The sequence below is a fragment of the Aspergillus wentii genome (assembly GCF_001890725.1).
Source record: "Aspergillus wentii DTO 134E9 unplaced genomic scaffold ASPWEscaffold_5, whole genome shotgun sequence".
Classification (NCBI taxonomy): Eukaryota; Fungi; Ascomycota; class Eurotiomycetes; order Eurotiales; family Aspergillaceae; genus Aspergillus; species Aspergillus wentii.
Window position 1 is genome coordinate 353,702 of NW_024467836.1, and position 19,821 is coordinate 373,522.

The 19,821-nt window shown below is 48.8% G+C and overlaps 10 protein-coding genes across 10 annotated transcripts; 5 read left to right on the forward strand and 5 right to left on the reverse strand.

Moving 5' to 3' along the window:
* Window positions 1–1,488: 1,488 nt before the first annotated feature.
* ASPWEDRAFT_543615 (RNA polymerase III-inhibiting protein MAF1) lies at window positions 1,489–3,215 on the reverse strand. The gene is made up of 2 exons (XM_040838045.1): window positions 2,804–3,215; window positions 1,489–2,722 (listed from the first exon to the last, which is right to left on the reverse strand). Exons 1-2 carry the CDS (start codon window positions 2,807–2,809, stop codon window positions 1,739–1,741), a joined length of 990 nt encoding a protein of 329 aa, XP_040687451.1. The 5' UTR covers window positions 2,810–3,215; the 3' UTR covers window positions 1,489–1,738.
* Window positions 3,216–3,563: 348 nt separating this feature from the next.
* ASPWEDRAFT_741835 (AP-1 complex subunit sigma) lies at window positions 3,564–4,881 on the reverse strand (the record flags this gene model as incomplete). Its single annotated transcript, XM_040839449.1, has 5 exons — window positions 4,533–4,881; window positions 4,442–4,475; window positions 4,257–4,374; window positions 3,924–4,198; window positions 3,564–3,596 (listed from the first exon to the last, which is right to left on the reverse strand). The coding sequence occupies exons 1-5, from the start codon at window positions 4,541–4,543 to the stop codon at window positions 3,564–3,566; spliced, it is 471 nt and encodes a 156-aa protein (XP_040687452.1). The 5' UTR covers window positions 4,544–4,881.
* A 1,563-nt stretch (window positions 4,882–6,444) lies between these two features.
* ASPWEDRAFT_173208 (MARVEL domain-containing protein) lies at window positions 6,445–7,097 on the forward strand (the record flags this gene model as incomplete). Its single annotated transcript, XM_040831036.1, has 3 exons — window positions 6,445–6,486; window positions 6,550–6,816; window positions 6,882–7,097. 3 exons carry the CDS (start codon window positions 6,445–6,447, stop codon window positions 7,095–7,097), a joined length of 525 nt encoding a protein of 174 aa, XP_040687453.1.
* A 670-nt stretch (window positions 7,098–7,767) lies between these two features.
* ASPWEDRAFT_41644 (uncharacterized protein) lies at window positions 7,768–8,707 on the forward strand. Its single transcript, XM_040835614.1, has 3 exons — window positions 7,768–8,205; window positions 8,275–8,325; window positions 8,387–8,707. Exons 1-3 carry the CDS (start codon window positions 7,905–7,907, stop codon window positions 8,419–8,421), a joined length of 387 nt encoding a protein of 128 aa, XP_040687454.1. The 5' UTR covers window positions 7,768–7,904; the 3' UTR covers window positions 8,422–8,707.
* A 1,318-nt stretch (window positions 8,708–10,025) lies between these two features.
* On the forward strand, window positions 10,026–11,039 carry ASPWEDRAFT_113996 (zinc-binding alcohol dehydrogenase family protein; the record flags this gene model as incomplete). Its single annotated transcript, XM_040828454.1, has 1 exon — window positions 10,026–11,039. The coding sequence occupies one exon, from the start codon at window positions 10,026–10,028 to the stop codon at window positions 11,037–11,039; it is 1,014 nt and encodes a 337-aa protein (XP_040687455.1).
* Window positions 10,621–12,905, reverse strand: ASPWEDRAFT_543829 (putative FAD binding monooxygenase). Its single transcript, XM_040838048.1, has 3 exons — window positions 12,734–12,905; window positions 11,195–12,673; window positions 10,621–11,141 (listed from the first exon to the last, which is right to left on the reverse strand). The coding sequence occupies exons 2-3, from the start codon at window positions 12,669–12,671 to the stop codon at window positions 11,029–11,031; spliced, it is 1,590 nt and encodes a 529-aa protein (XP_040687456.1). The 5' UTR covers window positions 12,672–12,673; window positions 12,734–12,905; the 3' UTR covers window positions 10,621–11,028.
* Window positions 12,906–13,080: 175 nt separating this feature from the next.
* ASPWEDRAFT_173212 (PPN1 endopolyphosphatase family protein) lies at window positions 13,081–15,285 on the reverse strand (the record flags this gene model as incomplete). Its single annotated transcript, XM_040831037.1, has 4 exons — window positions 13,081–13,111; window positions 13,166–13,895; window positions 13,940–15,108; window positions 15,170–15,285. The coding sequence occupies 4 exons, from the start codon at window positions 15,283–15,285 to the stop codon at window positions 13,081–13,083; spliced, it is 2,046 nt and encodes a 681-aa protein (XP_040687457.1).
* A 98-nt stretch (window positions 15,286–15,383) lies between these two features.
* ASPWEDRAFT_41648 (uncharacterized protein) lies at window positions 15,384–16,973 on the forward strand. The gene has a single exon (XM_040835615.1). It carries the CDS (start codon window positions 15,701–15,703, stop codon window positions 16,751–16,753), a length of 1,053 nt encoding a protein of 350 aa, XP_040687458.1. The 5' UTR covers window positions 15,384–15,700; the 3' UTR covers window positions 16,754–16,973.
* A 498-nt stretch (window positions 16,974–17,471) lies between these two features.
* ASPWEDRAFT_113895 (uncharacterized protein) lies at window positions 17,472–17,990 on the forward strand (the record flags this gene model as incomplete). The annotated part of the gene is made up of 1 exon (XM_040828443.1): window positions 17,472–17,990. The coding sequence occupies one exon, from the start codon at window positions 17,472–17,474 to the stop codon at window positions 17,988–17,990; it is 519 nt and encodes a 172-aa protein (XP_040687459.1).
* A 721-nt stretch (window positions 17,991–18,711) lies between these two features.
* On the reverse strand, window positions 18,712–19,571 carry ASPWEDRAFT_112969 (uncharacterized protein; the record flags this gene model as incomplete). The annotated part of the gene is made up of 2 exons (XM_040828373.1): window positions 18,712–18,962; window positions 19,010–19,571. 2 exons carry the CDS (start codon window positions 19,569–19,571, stop codon window positions 18,712–18,714), a joined length of 813 nt encoding a protein of 270 aa, XP_040687460.1.
* Window positions 19,572–19,821: the final 250 nt, after the last annotated feature.

Sequence of the window (19,821 nt, forward strand, 5' to 3'; positions counted from 1 at the left end):
GATTTGGAAGGCCGCACGCCATTATATTGGGCTATCCAAAAGGGGAGCCCAACAGTGGCACTGCTGCTCATGATGAGAGGGGCCGACCCTAATATCAAAGATGCAACTGGCCGAACACCGTTGCTCTGGGCTGCGGAGAATGGTCACGAGGAACCCGTCAAGATGCTCATCGAATCCGGAAAAGTCAGTGTGAACGACACTGACGATGGTGGACGCACACCTCTCTGGTTGGCTGCCCAGAATGGGCATTTCCCAGTAGTGCAATTGCTGGTTCGAAAAGGAGCCAACATGGAAGCACATCCCCCGGCCGATAATGACAGCGAGAAAAAGGTGGCGTGTGGGACTCCGCTATACCTAGCTGGTCGAAAGGGACATGTTGACGTGGTCAAGTACTTGGCTAAGAAGGGGGCGGATATCAACACGCTCTCTGGGGACCTGGGCCTGCCCCTGTTTCTGTCCCTGGTTATGTATGATAGGAGCAAACGGGGGATGAAAATGCTACAGGTTCTGCTTCGTAGAGGGGCCGATGTCAATGTGAAGGACAGCTCTGGCCAGACAAGCTTACATATCGCAGCTAGGGACGGCGAGATGGACCTGACTACTTTCCTCCTGCAAAAGGGTGCGTCGGTAGACGAGTTATCCAATGACGGCATGACACCTCTCCACCAAGCAGTGCGCAACGGGCATGACAGTATAGTAGAGATACTACTGTCCAATGGCGCAGATACCGAAGTGCAAGACGAAGCCGGCGACACTGCCCTACACTTCGCAGCATCCAATGGCTCCAGGAAAATAGTCGATCTGCTCCTGGAAAGTGAGAGGACGGACATTGATGTAACCAACTTCTCCGGAGAAACCCCACTGCACAAGGCTGCCGAAAGAGGTCATCGGAAGATGGTCGACTTTCTGATCCAAGAGGATGCAGACCTTGACATGCAAGACGATTACGGGCGGACTCCTTTGCATCGGTCAATACCAGTCAAAAGCCATGTAACGAGACTGCTGGTCAATAAGGGTGCCGACCTTTCCCTAAAGGACATGTATGGACAGACTGCACTTCACATGGCAGCCAAAGCTGGGTTGAAGAATGATGTGGAGTTCCTACTTAGCCATGGAGCGCCAGCCGATGTAAAAGACAACAATGGGCATATGGCACAAGATCTGGCCGCGATGGAAGGAGAAACGGATATTGAGGAGCTTTTGAAGTTGATGGTAATATCGGATGAATCGTCGGATTGAGAAACTGGGAGAATTTGTATAACTGTCATGGAAAGTATTTCTGTCATGAATAATAGCATGAAACAAAATGGCATTATGTTGCTTCACTTCTACATCACCAGAGCATGATTATATAAGGACTAATTTGAAACTACACTTATATCTCACAATAACAAAACAATCAATTGTTAATATTATAAGTCACAACGAATGGTAATAATCAAAGCAACAACGCCTCCGCCCTTCCGGCATCATTCTCTAGAGCGCCGCGGCTCTAGTCTCGTATGTGCAATGCACCGTCGTCATAAAGCATGTCAAGCAAGAACAATATGAACAAATTAAAACTATGGGCATCGTAATAGGTCCCAACGCCCCCAGTCTCGAAAAAATGCAGGTTGAATGCATGAAAACAAACCAACGCCCAAAAAGACAACGATTAGAAGACGTAACTGGGGGTGATATAAAAAGACATCAAAAGAAGTCATCATAGAATCAGAAGTAGAATAACACCAGGTTAAACTTAAAACTCCATAGAGTCTGCAATCTCTTCACTCATAGCCCGAACAGTTCCTTTGCTACCAGAACGCGAGCGGAACTCTTCGTCACTGAGTAGGTAGGTGTCGTATTCATCGACAGGGCGCAAGGATGGTGAAGGCTCTTCTTCAGTGTCACTGTCCTGTTCTCCAACACCAGGACGCTCGCCAAACCAGTACCGAGCCCGTTTGCTCGAGCTCAGATCAGGAGTCAGGTATTCGTCCTCGTAGGTTCTCTTGCCGGTCGGGGTAGTGGCCATAATTTCGGTAGGCGTATGGCTCAAAATCGGGATAGCACGAAGATAGAGGTAACAAACGCGCTTCCGAAGTCGGTTGAAAAAGAAGTAGTGCATGCTCCAAATCGCTCCGTCATCGGCGTCCGACGGATCCTCTTCGGGAGAGTACGAATAAGCAGAGCACTCCTTCAGTGACATTTGGCTATCCACAATGCTCCACATCCTTGGGCCCCATGTGGAAGATGCGCTCGAGTTGTATGATCCAGAAATGGTAACCGGCGATGGAGGCGTGACATCGATCGTTTCCCGCGGGCGGAGATTAAACAGAGTGGAGTCGATTGTGTTCATCACTCTCTTCACATTTCGCTCGCGATGGAAATCTGTTGGACGCAGGACATGAGAAAAGTCGTAATCGGGATGGCTCGCGTTGAGTGTTGCGATCAAGTAAGCGAATGTCCGTCTACTAGACTGCTCACTCAGGGGACCAAAAGGACTGGATCGGGACAGATTCAGCGATGCAGCGGCGTCGGAAGCGTTGGGAGGAGAAAGAGATGCCGATAGCCGAAGAACCGATTCATACTGGGATTCAAGCGACTGTTCGATGTTCTTGTATAATTTCCGATCGGCTCGAGCAGCCTTGGTTGTGTACAGATCGCAGCCCCCGACAATGTGACAATCGGCAGTGTCGAAGTTGAGAGAACTTGTAACATCCTCGAAGTCTGGTAAAGGTAAATACTATCGAACAGAAATGTGTCAGTATATATACAATACGAAAGCCGCCCAGGGCTGCAACGTGAAGAGATGAGAGTCGCGAACCTTCATCCTGGCAAGAGGCGGTCAGGAGATAAGACAGATAGGTTGATCGGGAAAGTGTCAGAAGTAGATGCGCCACTTGTTGCGACAATCAATATCAGGGATTCAAATTCCGGGAGAGTGAAGACAGATGATCGATAAATATTGTCCGCGAAACAGCACGTTGTCAACTGCAAACGTTGCCGATCGGCGATAAGAGCGAATGAGTTGGCTGCAGACACGTCGTCTACACTGGACAAGGATTAGGATGCAATGAGGGGTCTAGCAGGAGATTTTCCCAAAATAGACGACCACAGCAAACAGGCAATCAAGAATATGAAGATGAAATAGATGAAGGAGGGGGGATGGGAGATGAACAGCCATCCGGCAATTGGGATGGCGTTGCGCGTTGCGGCTGAGGGGAGAGCGGATCACGTGGCGGAGTTCGGGCCAGTGATATCACGCACCTACTTCACGGGTCCGGATAAGGAGTTGGGAGGAACCAAGTGGTGACGAAAGAATGTTGGGACGGCAAAGACACCCTCTATATTCCCAGCCAGAGATTCACTAGAGCCCGACTTTGGACAGATTGGCGACCACATCATCTGAATCCTGAAAAGCAGTCAACATAATATTAATTAGTCACTGGAACTCGCGACGGTAGAAGAGAACGCCTATGTACGGTCCAACGCCAGTATATCTGCCTCGAAAGCCCAGAAGCGACCATCCAAAAGCAAAAAAAGAACAGAACAATAACACGCTAGCTCGCTCGCTGAAAAGGCTGTTACATGATCTTCGTAACCACATCGTCCTCAACCTGAGGGAGACCAACATTAGCCCCCGTCTCGATGATAACAAGTGTTCATATATATCAGACATGAGATAAAGAGTGAATAGGAGAAGGGATGTGGTTTCAGAAGAGGGAATGACGTAGTAGGTGAATTAGATGAGACGTCGGGGGATGTTTCAAGATGGATGATGCCAAGCAATCGAACGAGACAACAAGAGCATAGAATAGGGGAAGCAGAAGACAGGCAGGTCCAAGGAGCTTTCGGCGACATTCGATGAATGGTTGAAAGTGCTCCAGGACCTGCCCACTCCTCGCCGTGTGGGAATGAACACAGGATTGTAGGAACTGACTCACCTCCATATCTTCCAAGCTGTCCTGTTGGCTTATACACCTGAGAACATTCTTCTTGCTACTCTCCTGCATTTCTCCAGCCAACAACAACTCGTCCAAAATGAAATAAGCCTTTTGGAAGTTGAAAATGATGTCCAGCTCGCAAACGTTGCCGTAGTACTTGTCCATTTGTTCAACGTATCGGTGCACGACTTCGAGGGTAATCAGTTCGTTATCGGTGGAGGCACATCCGGCGATGAAGAAGAGGGACGCATAACGTCGGTAAACGACCTTGCTGTCTAAGATTGGGGAGATTAGATGAGTATAAATCTATAGGGGGAGGGGTCATAACCATACCTTTGTATTCGAGGAAATTGCACATCCGCGTCCGGCGCGAAAGAACAAGTTGGGTCACATCCTTGATGATCTTGGCCTTCTCCTTAGGAGAGAGAGTTGTGAACCATTTGGCGAGGCGCTGTGGAAGAATTTGCCCGGTCAGTTTTGATGGAGCTCCATTAAGTCGGGTGGGCCACGAGACGAACCACTTTGCCCTGTCTCGACAGCAGAATTAGGTAACTGGAGGGGTAGCGTCAGTAAATTTCTGCAAGCCAACATCTGTCCGCAGAGCCTCACTGGATTGCCATGGTGTACTAGCTTGATGATGGTGTGTAGATGATGGAAAAGAGGCCACAAATGATTTTTGTGGACAGTTCGGAGATGAGCAACAGGCCGAGTTTGGAGAATTATTATTTGCACGGGCCGCGTGGGCGAGGGGGCTTTTGCCCCGCAGACCATCAGGGACGACAGAACATCAACTCAACAGAAGCAATTCAGCGATTTAATTGTTTCTGTGGCTCGTTAATGATTGTTACCAGGGCTTTACTCTTGGTTTAGAAACTTTTATCAGGATAGAATAATTGTGCAACGCCAGCAACACCAACGACACCAGCAACACGACTGTCATCACCATCACCCTCAGTGAGTTCTAGCCCTTACAGCGAAACTGATAAGAACAATCAATGCTGACCTCAGACTAGGTATATAGGTACATTGACTCATATTCATTCTCCTACAGCCTCAATTCGACCATAATAGCCCGTAAACTGTATCGTATCGTGCGCAGAGGGCAACAGGCACCCAATCGACATATCGTTCTCTTACGTTGGCAATTGAGAGATGATGGTACTGGGCAATGAATTAGAAACACGTCAGCTTCGTCGAAAGAAATACAAATTTGGGTTGGCAATATGGCGTTGCTACACTGGTGCGCTGCGCCTATGATTTGGGGGCAAGGCTGAAGGCGTCCATCTTCTACTAGCCCCTCCGACCTCGACAATATGAGATATCGAAAGACCTTGATTGGTTACAAGGCTGAGTCTTGATATTCTACTGACATTAAAAAGCAATATATAGTCATCTGCTGAAAACTGTACAAGTCTTACACTCCTTGGAGCATTGCTCACAAATGACAGACTGTCATGGTTAATGTACCTGGATTTCCAACCAAAATACGCCCTGGTTAAAGGCAGAGGTGCTCAGCAAGTCAATACTAATTTCCCTGAGAAGAGGTACATACAACCGAGGGTCATATGGGAATACCTGACTTGTCCCTGAAAGAGGATTCGGGCATATGGGAAGGTCCTCTACAATTTTAACATGATGGTTACTGCATTCGTCTGTCCTGAATATATAAAGTGGAGCGTTCAAGCGGCAGAAAAGTCAATGAGTTGCTCTATACCAGATCTACATAACCGACATGGACTTGATACAACATCGAAAATATGCACAACCAGTTCCTTCCAAGCTTTCCAAGGCCCTTACGCTAAGTGGATTAAGTCTCAATTAGCGACTTCGTCACGATGCGCTGTATAAGCTTTGGGCCGCATGTTGCCGCTGCGGTGACGGCATCAGGGTTTCATGTCGGATAATGGCGGGAAAGTACGTTGTAGTTGCAAATCTTTCAGGATGCATTAATAATAATATTTTTCTTATGAACAGTAATAATATACTGGTTGTTATTATCCTTTAAGGTGTTCTGTACGTATGCTCTGCAGGTAGCATCGTCGTATGTAGCTACTTAGGTATATATGTAGTGCTAATATGCATTGGCGCCCGAAGCTATACAACAACCAGTAGCGGCAGCCTTTTCAACCCACTAGTTTAAAGCCCTGAAAATTCTGCTCAATAGTCCATACTGATCTACCTGCTAAGATATTGCCTCAAACCACTTGAACTGGTGATTCATCCTGTCCTGGTGCTGCCGTGGGATTCTGGCCAGGCTATGACGTAGAAGATTCCCATTCCAATCGTCATCACATCGCCGGGCATTCCGGAACATATAATCACACTCACCCCCCATCCCTAGAAAAAGCAGCTGTCGGATCAGAGCTCCGCCTTGATAGAGTCCTCTTTGCCTAGAGTCGATCAGATTTTTTTTTCTTACCATCTACTCCATTTCTCGATCGAAGAGACACCCGTTGCTCCCAATCCATCACCAAAACAAGCTCTCCGCGCGACACGACACCATCAGAGAAACACCATCAAAATGGTTTCCAAAGTGGTGCAGATCGTTCTGCGAGTCTGGGAGGTAAATCTTGACTTCCGTACATCGTATGAGATGATAATCCTAATCACTTGAGGTTTCCAACAGTTCCTATGGACGCTCCTCGTCATGGCCCTCGTGGGTAACATGATTTCCGAATCGTTCGCCGGAAACCCCTCCACGGTCAATTACACCATGTTCGTCTCTGCGTTCTCGATGTTCACTCTTCTCTACTTGATCCCCGCCACGATCAAGCCAGACTGGGCCATCCACCCAATCATCGTGATTGCTCTGGATACCCTCAACGCCATTTTCTTCCTTACCTCTGGTATTGCGCTGGCCGCCAAGTTGGAGGCCCACAGCTGCAGCAACGACGTATGTGCTTTCCTATATCAAAACTGCATCAAGCACGGGATATCGATCTAACATTGGCATTTTAGTTATACACCCTCAACAATGAGATCACCAACGGCTCTGTACACCGCGAGAAGCGCTGCCGTGAGGCCCAGGCATCGACTGCCTTCCTCTGGTTTGCCTGGTTTGGTTACACCTTGTCGATGATCCTTTCTATCATCGGATCGCGTGGTGGTGCCAACCTCCGTGGACGCACCGGCCCTGCACGTGGCAATGGACGTCCCAGCATGGCCCAGGTTTAAATCAGCGACATGGAAGAGAGCGTATGTTTCCACATCCCAATGGACGGGTATTACAAAGCTAATACGATAATAGTGACTGGACACCACAAATGTCTCTTCCACGCCTGGTGCCAAAACCGAAGCTCGACAACCTTATGTGCTATCGTATTTCCATGAGCTTCAACGATAGATGAGGACGACATGAATGGACGATGACGCATGATTACTCTCAACGCAAGCCTCTCAGTACTCGCAAACTCGACTGAGGGATATGCTATAATAAATTAATGATAAAAATGGGTGCCATGGGGCATGACTTAATTATACCACCCCGATAATAATACTTTGTGATTTGAAGGAGTTCAATGGTCGGTTTTCTTGGACGCTTGAAAAGGGACTCGGGAATTATTACCATGGCTTCATTGTGGAGATGAACGCTCGGATAGGTTCATGGATGGATAACGGGGTTGGTGTTGGTGTATTTGTTATTCTGTATGGATTATACTGTAGTATTTAATCGGTTAATTCTATGGAGTTATTTGGATCAGCTTTGTCCTTCACATTCTACCATCTCATCTTTATCCACATCGCCATATGATATCATCTGTGGATCCACGTGTAGATCTGTACACCCCCACCTGGATTGCGGCTGAGGTTTGTCAACAGAAATTATTCAGGAGATCGTAGTATTCGCAGTTATAAATTGATGATTCCCTCGTCCCTCCATCCATCTTCTCCATCTTCTCCATCATTCATCTTTCATCATCCATAATAGCAACCACCACATCCAAACGAAGCATTTCCAAGCAATCCATATACAACACCAAAATGAGCACCCTCAACAAGTCCTTCACCCTAACCATCGGCGGCACCCCCATCTCAAAGCCCTTCGAAACAAACGAATCTCGCACTTACGCCATAGTCGGCTCCGTTGAGCCAGCCGTCTTCACCCTCAACGATGGCCTCCTCGAGTCCGGCGACTTCTTCCTCGGACGACACCTAGTCGAAGACCGAAGCCTGCTTCCTAAGCCTTTATTCTGGTTCCCAAAGGGAGGCGAGGACAAGGAGTATATTCATCGGACTGAGGTGGAGGAGCTGGAGGATGATCACCTTCAGGTGAAGAATGGGGGTATGTTTATCTGTTCCTTCTAGGAGATTATTGGATGGTTGGGATGATGAATACTGATCGTACATGCAGGTGCCCATTTATTTGTTGACGAAGGTAGGATTTATGCTAATTTGTTGGGAGGTGAGTATATGTGTTTTGGTTTTGAAGCTATGGAAATGAACTATGGACTGACTCTGGACAGATGATATCCCGTCTATTCGGGTTAACTGGCTGTGAGATGTGATTGCTCTCCGAGGGTCTGCATATGGGTGGGATTGTTTATATTCAAACGAAATTTCCCTGTTGCATATGATATCTATTGGACACTTTGCTATAGATGCTCGACTTGAAATAATTTGATAGCCGTGGATTCTATTGTGGCTTTGGTGTTTTCTTTTGTCTGATAGATGTCCTTACAACCTCTAGATTTCTTCCGTTGATCAACCTAAATATAAACCTAAATATAAACCACAACGACTTCTAAAACAATTCAAATGAAAACAGTCTAATATAAAATCTACTCGAAACCTTTCTCGTGGCTGAATTTTACACATCCAGTCTTGCATATGCCCACTGTCCTCGACAAGGGCCTTGTGCTTGGAGACCCCCCTGATGAAAAGGCCATTCGTATGATGCAGATGACAGGGCGGAATGAAGTTCAGCGCACCACCTCTAAGCTGCTGCACTTCCAAAAATTGCTTCAATTCATTGAGCGATGTGAGGATATAGGGTTTGAGACGACTGAATTCCTTGAAAATCTCAGTGTGTCTATCGTGGAGGTACCGGGACGTGCAAGAGGTGGCACATTCCATAGACTTGTCTTTCCATTTGTGAAAGGACTCTGTCTATATTTGAAGACCACGGCAAGAAGTCGTTCTCCAACGCTGAGAGCAAATCTTCATTATCTAAGCCATTGAAGCCTACTTAACCGAATATGTGGCAAACGCACCAACGGCACCTTCGGATTGGAAGCAACAATTGCCAAACAAACCTTCATCTCTTGACTGTAGATGTGGCGATTGTGGCGCGCTGCGTAGCTTTATCCAAGACCCTAACCGACATACTGGCGAAGATTGCACCTTGAGTTGTTCGACTTGATTCAACATTTAACACAGATATCCTTCAAATCGGCTCACTGCACACTCCACGCGTGGTGAAAAAAAAAAAAAAAAAAAAAAAAAAAAAAAAACAAAAGATACGAGGCAGACTTGAATGCACGGTAACGGAGAGTGGCTATAGCAAATACACGACTGAGTAACGTGCTCAAAGAAGCTCCCATTGCCGATATAATTGGAGAACAATACGTTCGGGCGTTGTTTTCACGTCCTAATCTACAATTGCCGACTCTTGCGTCTAATAATATCAACGATTCTCGCAATGCAGCACTGTTTACCGCGCCGAATCATAGCCAGAATGGGGGCTCTTCTATTCCACAGAAGCGTTCCTTTGTCGACCTCACTTGAAGTATATCATCGGCATATTTGCTACTAAGAAAGGCCTCATTTAGCCAACAGTTCCTCTAGTAGGAATGTGCGATACTTCTACGGGCAATCGCAATCTGCTATTTGAGGTGATGCTCTTGTCGACAGGGTATCCGATCCTGGTGAAGGTCAGTATATTCTCAACTCCGTATGATAAGTCCTAACGCCGAGCGCTGTAGTGCTAGTTCCAAGCATTAATAATGTTTCATTATTAATTGAGCTTTACAATATCGACATCATTTGATTTGTTGCCATCACTATTCTCCTACAATCATTCTTAAATAGAGCCATTGACCCCATGATCGTGTTTTACAGCATCACTCACAAACCACCCCATCCACGCTCACCAAGAAAACCACCATGACCACCAACAGAGCTGCATGGCAGGAGAAGCCCGGAGTCAAACTCGACATCCGGGCTGCGCCATACACTGCACCCCAGGAAAACGAGCTCGTCGTCAAAGTCCACGCATGGGCCATCAACCCCATCGACAAAATAACCCAGGAAGTCGACCTCAGCTTCGTCAAATACCCCCTGGTCACAGGCATGGACCTCGCAGGCGAGGTAGTCGAAGTCGGCAGCAACGTTGAATCCCGCTTCAGCAAAGGCGATCGCGTCCTCGCAATGACCGACGGAGCCCTTAGCGGCACTCCCTCTCAGAGCGCCTTCCAGGAATACGTCGTCGCTCACTCGGTCCTCGCATCGCCCATCCCGGACGCTATATCCTACCCCGAAGCGGTGGTTTTCCCGCTCACTCTCGCGACAGCTGCTGTGGGTCTCTTTCAGAAGGACTTCCTCGGTCTCCAGCTCCCCTCTACACCCCCTCGCCCGGCTACCGGAAAGACAGTTCTCATCTGGGGCGGTGCTTCAGCCGTCGGATGCAATGCGATCCAACTCTGCACCGCGGCAGGATACAACGTCATCACGACCGCCTCCCCAGCTAACTTCGACTACCTGAAGAGTCTCGGCGCGAGCGCCGTCTTCGACTACAAAAGCCCAACCGTCGTCGAAGATGTCGTGGCAGCGATCAATGAAACCGACCTTGCGGGCATCCTGCACGCAGCTGGATCGGTGGCTATCTGTCTCGAGGTCTCTGGCAAGGCGAACGGATCTGCGTTCGTGGCTGCGTCTTTGCCGATTCCCGAGGATGGTCCGGCTGGTGTCAAGGGGAAGATGATCTTTGCGAATACAATCAAGGCGAATGAGGTTGGGCCGGCTGTTTTTAGGGACTTTTTGCCGGAGGCTTTGAGGAATGGGTCGTACCGGGTTGCTCCTGAGCCGTTGGTTGTTGGGACGGGGTTGGAGAGTATTCAGGAGGGACTCGAGGTGTGGAGAAAGGGTGTTTCGGCGAGGAAGATTGTCATTACTCGGTAGTTGGTCTTGTTTGTACATAATTGCATGAGTTGATTGTTTTGAGAGGCGTGGATTCGTTATCATTATATAATTCTATAGTACATAATTGCAACCAACATAATTCTATACAGACGTCAGTCGTATCCCGCGAGATGAAAGATACTCATCAAGAGCACCCGCCACCCCAGACGGTTCAACCATCGCAACATAAGTATCAGGTCGTATCAAGTAGGCAGCGTCACAGACGAAACCAGCGTCGTGATATTCGTTCGCCCAAGCAAAAACATGCAACGGGATCTGCTTTCCCCTGCACCATTCCACCAGTTCATCATTTGCAGTTCCATAAACATGAACCTGCCATGTCATCTCATTCAGGCTCGTGAAATTGTCCACACCATTCACAACAGCCCATGGGAGACGGTCACCACCATACACCCAGCCCGCTACACCCTGAGCTAGCGGACCCTGGCGGTAATTCAACAACATCTGCGAAACACGAGAGAATATAAACTTCGGGACGACCGGAATGCGAATCGCAACGGGGAGAAGATAAGGCAGGACCCATTTGCGAACAAACGTCGCAGACCATGTACTCGACGTAGCATGCGTGAAAGCAGTATCTGTAGTTTCAACGAGGATCTGCGCAAACGGGCGACGTTCGGCCTCGTACGTATCGAGTAGAGACTCGTCTGCTCGACCTTGTAAGACCGCGGCGATCTTCCAAGCGAGGTTGATGGCGTCTCCGATTCCGGTGTTCATGCCCTGGCCGCCGGTGGGACTGTGGATGTGGGCTGCGTCGCCGACGAGGAATGCGCGGCCTTTACGGAAGTGGTCTGCGACGCGGTGGTGGACACGGTAAGTCGAGAACCAGTTGACTTTTTCGACGTTGATTTTGAGGGCGTCGATGGCCCGGTGCGAGACGTCGGCGAAGGTGAGTTGTTCAGGGCGATCCGCGCGCTCGTCGCTCACGGTACCCGCGAGACGGGCGTGTCGGTCTTCGCTGAGGGGGAATGAGATGAGCATATCGGATTCGTTGAGGTCGGTATGTGCTTCTCCGTTGAATGTTGGTCCGGTGCCCTCGATGTCTGCGACGAAGAAGACTTGCGGGTAGGTGCCGCCTGAGAATCCGATATCGAGAGTATGGCGCACGGCGGATCCTCCACCATCGCAACCGAGGATGTAAGAAGCTTCGAACGATTCCTCCTGTCCGTCTGGACCCCGGAGTCGGGCCTCGACGTGACTGTCATGATCAGAGAAACTGAGGAGCTCGACGCGGCGCTCAACCAAAACGCCTAGTGCCTTCAATCGCTCCTCGAGCATCCGCTCGTGCTCGTATTGCGGGTAGATGTAAACATATGGGTAGGGAGTGCGCCCTTTGCCAACGGCCTCGAATGCTATCCGTGCCGCATGAGCGCTGTCCGTCCAGATGTTCATCGCCGTAGACTTGACTGCGTGCTGTATCACGGCCTCAGGCAGACCCATTTGGCGATACAGTTCCAGCGTACGAGCATGAACGGCGAGGGCGCGCGAAGTGGATACGCATGCCTCGGACTTGTCGATAATACGAACGTTGACTCCCTGCGCGGTCAACCACAGGGCGGATACTAGACCTGTTGGTCCAGCACCTGCGATTAAAACTTGAGGTTGGGACATGACTGTCCAGTTGCTTGCAATGTCAGTTGTGGTAGATGAGTATGAGGTGAAAGTATACGAACGTGAATTGTGTAGCCAGCATCATGCTTTATAATGCCATTGATAGGCCTCCAGTGAGTCACTGTTCGGCTATGCTACAGCCGTATACGAGAAATCAAGCTCTCTGAGCCTCCTTGTTTGGGGGCAGTGTGATGTCGTTGAGGTCAGCTGCCCTCGCATTTATGCACTTGATGATTCAAAGGATACGAAAAGAAGCCGGGAAATTCTCGCCCGATCGGGACTGAAAATCGCGATGACGGCGAGTGGAGATCCCGATGGCCCGTTGGTTTACTCGGCAAGATAAGATAGGCAGTTTATTTATAGATCGTAGTCGTAGCAAGTATCTACTCTAGTTGATGATGCTGTAGTATTAACCAAACGAACTCTGTACAGACCCATACCTAAAAAATGTCAGTAAATCTGCCAATTAACAACATTGCACAAGATACACTCACCCTTGCGTGCATTGACTGCCAAGCGCAACACTCCCACTCCTCATATAGCAAATCTTCGCGTGCTGACACTCGGCGGTTGTACAATTCGGACTTTTGTCACTTAATCTTCCTTGAAGCTTGTTGTGTAAAGTCGCAAGGCTAAGGTCCGCCTCCATTCCCTCAGTTACACGATGCCAGAATGTTGCATTCAACGGGTCCTGTGCATCCCATCCAGCTGCGGAACCATATGTTTCACGCGTAGAATATTCGAAACTGTACGTCGGACCCGTTTCACTCAGAGAGGGATAGTCAGACACGTTACTGAAGAAGGTGTACGCTTCGTAGATGTTGAAGTCGCCCGTGTCGACTTCATACATCCGGAACCCACTGTTCAGGTTCGTCAGGGGAGTCACACTGGGCCCGATCCAGCCCGTCATCAGGGCCGTATTTCTATCTTGTACGGTACCATTATTGGCATAGTAAATCATAAACTGGTCTTCGTGTGAATGGCCGAAGAGGACATTGGCGATAACGTGTGGTGAGTAGCGGTCCACAATCTGGTAGAAAAGATTAGTCGGGTTGGGAAGTGGATTAGAACCATCCCATCCACTGAGAACATGGCCGATGATCCAAACACGTTCGCCAGCATCTTCTGCTTTTTGGAGTTCAGATATCATCCAGGAGAGCATGCCAGAGTTGTCTGGATTCGTAGTGTTGATAAAGTTTAGGTAATTAGGCTTATACCAGAAATCTACAATTATTAGTTAAGAACCATAACAAGTCATGTATTCTTACCAGTGTTGAAAGCAATGATGCGCAGTCCATAATGAGTCTTGATCGAGTAGCCACTATAGTGTGTTCGTGCATCAGCAGCGGCATCCTCATCGAGCCATCCCTCATGCAACCAGAGCCCGGCAAGATGCTCATAGTTCCAGCTTTGTTGCTCTCCAAGGCGCCCTGGCAGACTGTGCGGCGAATCAATATTTGCCGGAGTGCTGTCGTGATTGCCCAAGACCGCGAAAACAGGGCCGGTAAGGTAGGACTTGAGCATCCCATACACGCTAGTCTCCTCATACTCGGTATACGCCTGAGACTGCTCCGTCGCCGGGTCGTGAGAGACCAAATCTCCAGTATATACCGTCCAGGCAAAAGAATCCTTGCCATCACCGGTTCCAGTCAACGGTCCGACTGCCTCCAATGCAGCCAGAGCTAGGTCATATGGCGCGTCGCATCTGAAAGATCCATATGCAGGGGCGGGAAGAACAATCTGATCTTCCGAAGCAGAATTGTATGAATTGCTACGACAGCACATGCCAGATGAACAGTTTGCTTCTGATTTCACCGAGTACCGCGCGTCCAAATGAAAGTCCGATAAGTGCAGCACCTTCACCCGCTCACCACTGGCCTGGGGCGCACGCGCATTTTCCGGCTTTGGCTTGGGGAACAGATTCGTCGTATCAAGGGGGCTTGTAGCTGGTTCGCTACAGAAAGAACTATCTAGCGAATTGCATATATAATCACCGTCGAGACCCTGGACATCCGCATATGCCAGGACTTGTGTCCAGATAGCACCAAATGTCGATGCTGCATAGTTTTCCTCACATGATGCATTGGATTTGAACTCATACTGTTTGCAAAGTGAGATCATAGCATCCGGTATCAATGCAGGGGCATTCAGAGAGGCAGGTTTGGCAGCAGCCAAAGCTGTCTTGCATTTGGTACAATTGTTGGCTGCATTGCCGCTGATGATGGCGGTCACATTGGCAACCACGCCTTGAATCAATGCATTTTTCTGGGTAGTAGATAGATTTGATAACGGCTCTGGGAAGAATACTGGGTCCCCTGACTTAGCTGGAATATTCTTTGGGTCTGTCAGATTATAAGGAAAGGTAATATTCAAGACAGGGTCATGAATGACTGGCTGGGGCTGCTGGGTGGGTTTTGAAGGCAGATAATAGTACGAACTATGGAGCAACAGTGTCAATTCAATAGATCGCAACTCAATTAAAGCTTAGCCTTACTCACGAGAACGCCGCGGTCGGAAACCCCGCGGGAGCAACGTAGGAAGAAGCTCCAGGAATGTTTGAAGTCGCAGAAATGCCACTTGAGAGCGATCCCAGGGCCGTCAGGACTGCCTGCATCTTGAAGGTACTTGACCACAGCATACCGGTGTAATTGAGGGGAGTTGAAGGTGGAATCTCCTCAGGGAGTGCTGAGGAGAAAAAGCAAAACCATTTCCCATAGCCGGAAGATGCGACATTAATATGGGAGCACGAGCAGTCTAAGAGCAATAGCGGGATGCAAGGATGGCTGATCTTCAGCTGGCGATGCAAAGCACGTGGGGGGTAAGTCTTGGCCGACTGGACAACACTAGCATCTCTGGCGATAATTGATAAGAGCTGCATCTGGATCTTCTTTCATCCATCTTCATTTTGATTGTGTTGTTGATGTCAGAATGAGCCTGAGATATATATCCAGGCATCCATCGGAGAACACTGGCCGCGAGGATGCAGCGAGTCAACAAAAACAACAACAACAACAACCACCACCATCAAGATGAGACTCAGCATTTTCATTCTAATCTTTAAAATACTAACAAAATTCAGAAAAAAGAAATGTCGCTCTCTTCTCCTCAACTCTCCCGTCGAAATCATCTACGAAATCACCTCATGGCTTCCTCCAGCATCCAAGCTCTGTCTTGCCCTCACCTGCAAATCCCTCCTGGCAGCCATTGACGACTCCAAAGCCCTACGTCAGTCCCCCGATTTCCAACTCATCCAAAGCTCTCCGGACCCGTTTGCGATGGATAAGAACGAGGATTACTGCAGCCAGCGATTCTGGCTCTTGCATTATCTCGAGCGAGACACGCGGTACACCGGACTATCCTGGCGTTTATGTCACGATTGTCTAAAGCTGCATCCTCTCCACGAATTCAGCAGCAAAGAACGGTGTGGCCTGGGCGTGCTGACAAGGGGATATATCAAAGTCTGTCCATGCTGGAGACTCACCATCCGCGAGGTCCAAAGGATCTTTGAAACATTACACCAGGATAAAACCCAAACCCTGCTCCTCCATGATTGCTCTCACAAATGGTGGTCCTCACAAATCAACCTCAAAGTAACAGGCTGTCTCAGCAACGACTCTCCCAAGCGTCTCATCCTCGAAACAAACTTCGACCTGTACTGCACTTCTTTCCCGAAATCCTTCATGGAAAGCACCCAGCCCGTCTGCTCGGAAAACTTCCTCGCTCACTACCTGCGCGGCTACTTTAGCTCGGACACCCGTCCCAGCGCAATCCGCGATCCCAAGTCCAAGACATGCAGACTCTGTCGCACTTCAGTAACCTGTCTCCAGCATGATAAGATTATCAATTCATACAGCGGGAAAGACACAATCCACCATAGCAGATATCGATCGCAGAGGGTCCTGCCTGATCTGCTTGTCCCTGCGAATCGCCAGTCTTCTCGTGCGTTGTTCGAGTACGCCTTTCACTTTGCGAATAGTTTATATTCGGAATTGAACAGTGCGAATGAAAAGAGGAGATGCTTATGGTCAAGATCATACTTGAATACTCTCTGTGGAAGTAATCCACGCTATGGGGTCAGGTAGGTAGGAATGAGCGACGAACTCATGTGCTGGGTAGGTGTATTAACCATTTCGCTCTGGCTTTTCATCTTTCTTGGTCTATATTCCTGGCTATATCTATACATTATACATATATTCCCAAATCCAAATAGCGAGAAAGAAAGAAAGTACATCCATCTGTTCTACATAACTACCATATACTTACACGCAACAACCACCAATCTACCAGAAAACCGCAACACAATAAATACTTCCCAATCCAACCTAAATGTACTACATACCAACCTTATCACTCCACACTCCATAGTTGACACTTCCTAGTTCATAAATACTATGTAGACGGCCCGGCACCTCGGATCTCGGATCTGCAAACGTCCATGTCCATCATCGCCAAATGCAAAGAAGCCAAGCTTCACGATCGGCGCTGTAGTCTGTAGTTAGCTCGGGCCAGATCATGATGTCATATACGGTTCATTCGGATATTCCATTTGCAAAATACTGGACCAGAGTGCGATTCTACATGAAGAGAAGAGTTTTCAGTTTGGGTCTTGTGACTTTCTTCTGTGGAGAATATTGAGACGGAAATGAGGAATGGAATCGGGGAATTCTACTGCAGAAGTAACATACATCTACTGAATGCTCTTGAAGTGTATATAGCAAACGATTAACCACTATTCACAAATTGCGAATCATCATAAATTAAAATTATTATATTATTATTTTCTTCTCAATTTCATCCACAATGCCCGTCCTCCCCTCCCTCTCCGGCTCCTCCTTCGACACCGACATCCGCAACCGCCATCTCATCTACGATTACGCCGCCCAAGACCCCCACGGCAACCCCGAGAAATGGCGCTATGAGATGTGGTTCTACAACGACGACCGCATCGTATACGCAATCCACGGCGGGCCGATGGCAGGGCGAAAGAACTTCCAAACAGCAACGTACCAATGTATTCGGCCCAACGAGCTGTGGCAGTGTAACTGGCTCGAGGAGACGGGGACGATATGTTCGTTGGTGTATGACATCCCGCGCAAGCGGATTACGACCCTGTTGGGTTTTTCGAGGGGGCATTGGGAGCGGAATGGGGAGGCGAAGGGGGATAAGCGGAATGCGGAGGATATGGAGAGGTGGAGGGGTTTGGCGAAGATTGGGATTCAGACGGAGAGGACGCTGCTGAGTGAGCAGGCGGATATTGTGGAGGATTTTCGCGGGCCGGGGGATTTGGAGCCGATTGAGATGGGTTGGGCGACTTTGTGATGTGACCGATGTGATGGTATTGAGGAATGGAGGATAAGTTGATAAGATTGTGATTGTTGCGATAATGGATTTGTAAATTGGATATGGTTGAGGTAGCGCATCGAAATGTGACTGTACTTGTAATCGTCTTTAATATTGTAGTCTGGTTTAAGCTAGATTTAAAGTCCATAACGGTAATTAAATGATATAGCCAGTATTCCTCATAAGAAAACAGGTAGGGGATAAAATGTAAGATATATACAGGTAGCTTTTGCACCTGACAGATAGGCGCTGCAGAGCAGCATTCCAGTATCGGTATATAGCCCAGCAGTGTACCATGCCTCATTAGGTCGGGTTTCGTGACTGCACGGGAGGTTGGCAAGAACGCCTTGTTAGTCGTGTCATCGTGATGACGGTCGACTTGTTCATTGCAATTCTTTGCAATATTATCGAAAATCCTTCATATGCTATACCTTGTCGGTATGCCACCCATAACGGACACCACTTATTAAAAGCCTTCCCGGAAACAACCTCAACGGCCAGAAGATATAATCTTGTTGCGTGACTAGTCGATGCCAGATAATCGAATGATCGACAGTCTGTCGCCGTAGGTTGGGCGGGATATCAAGGCGTGGTAAGTCCAGCAGAGAAATGGGCGATGGAATCTCTATTCCAGTGGGATTGGTGTAATTTGGTGGTATTTTGTAAATAAATCAGCCATTCGAGCCCGGCTCGCACATAGCTAATCGTCGGAGCTGGAGGAACTGCCTGACGAGGGAGCTTGAACACAGACGAGGTTGACGTCGATTTCATCTTTGGTTTCGGGTGGACCACTGTCGTACGAGGGGGCTCGACTGAAGATCGCGACGGCGACTTGCTCCGCCTGTTGGCTGGCTGTCAGGCCATCGAGTAGAAAGTTTCTCCAGGGGCTGTCACTGTCGCCAGGAGTTTGGATTGTTGCCGTGCGGTCAGCGACGGATTCTTGGACGAAATCTAAAACCAATTAGCAGAGGTAATAGCCAACGATGATATTCACATACAATCAACCCAAATGTCCTGCACATCCCACAAGGACGGTGCGCAGTTTGAAAGTGCAGGCTTAGCGGCAAGCATTTCATGAAGGACCGCATCCAGTGGGTACGAGTAATAATTCCCGCTCGTAGCCAGAGCGAAGATGTTCCCCTTGATCAGATCGATCAGATCCCTTGAGCATCGGGGTCCCCAAATATTATCACATCCATTGTTTCCTCCCCCAGGTGTGCCGGTAAGATTGCCCACTCGCATACCAACCTCGGAAGTGCGGTTGGCGTCGATCACCGAGCTGTTGATCCGAGGGTTGGAGTCATATCCGAGCCAGAAGGCCGACTTGGTCATCGGCCCACGACCTTTTCCTTGCGAATTGACGTCGAACGCATAATAGAGGCTAACATCCTCGAGAAAGAGAGGCGGTAAAGAGACCGATACGGCTGTCTGGGCGAATGGATCGATACAGCCCATATCCCAGAACGTACAAATCTGAGCCAGGGATGGCTGACACGAGGCCGCCAACACCAACAACACCAACCAAGGTCGAAACCACGACCCGATACCAAAACTAGCCATCGAAGACATTATATTCACGAGCGACCGGACCGGCGTGACAGGCGCGACTATGACAGGAAAGCAGCGGCCAGCACAACTGGCATGCTCCCCAGCCGGTGTGTTGGAGAGGAAAGGATCGAAGGAACGGACGGAGACGAATAGGAAGAAAGTCGCAAGAGGGACAGGAAGGAAGAGAAGTCGAGAAAGCCAGAGGGTAGAAAAGCACAGATTCCTACGCCAACATTGTCGAGCCAAAATCTCACGGGGAAAC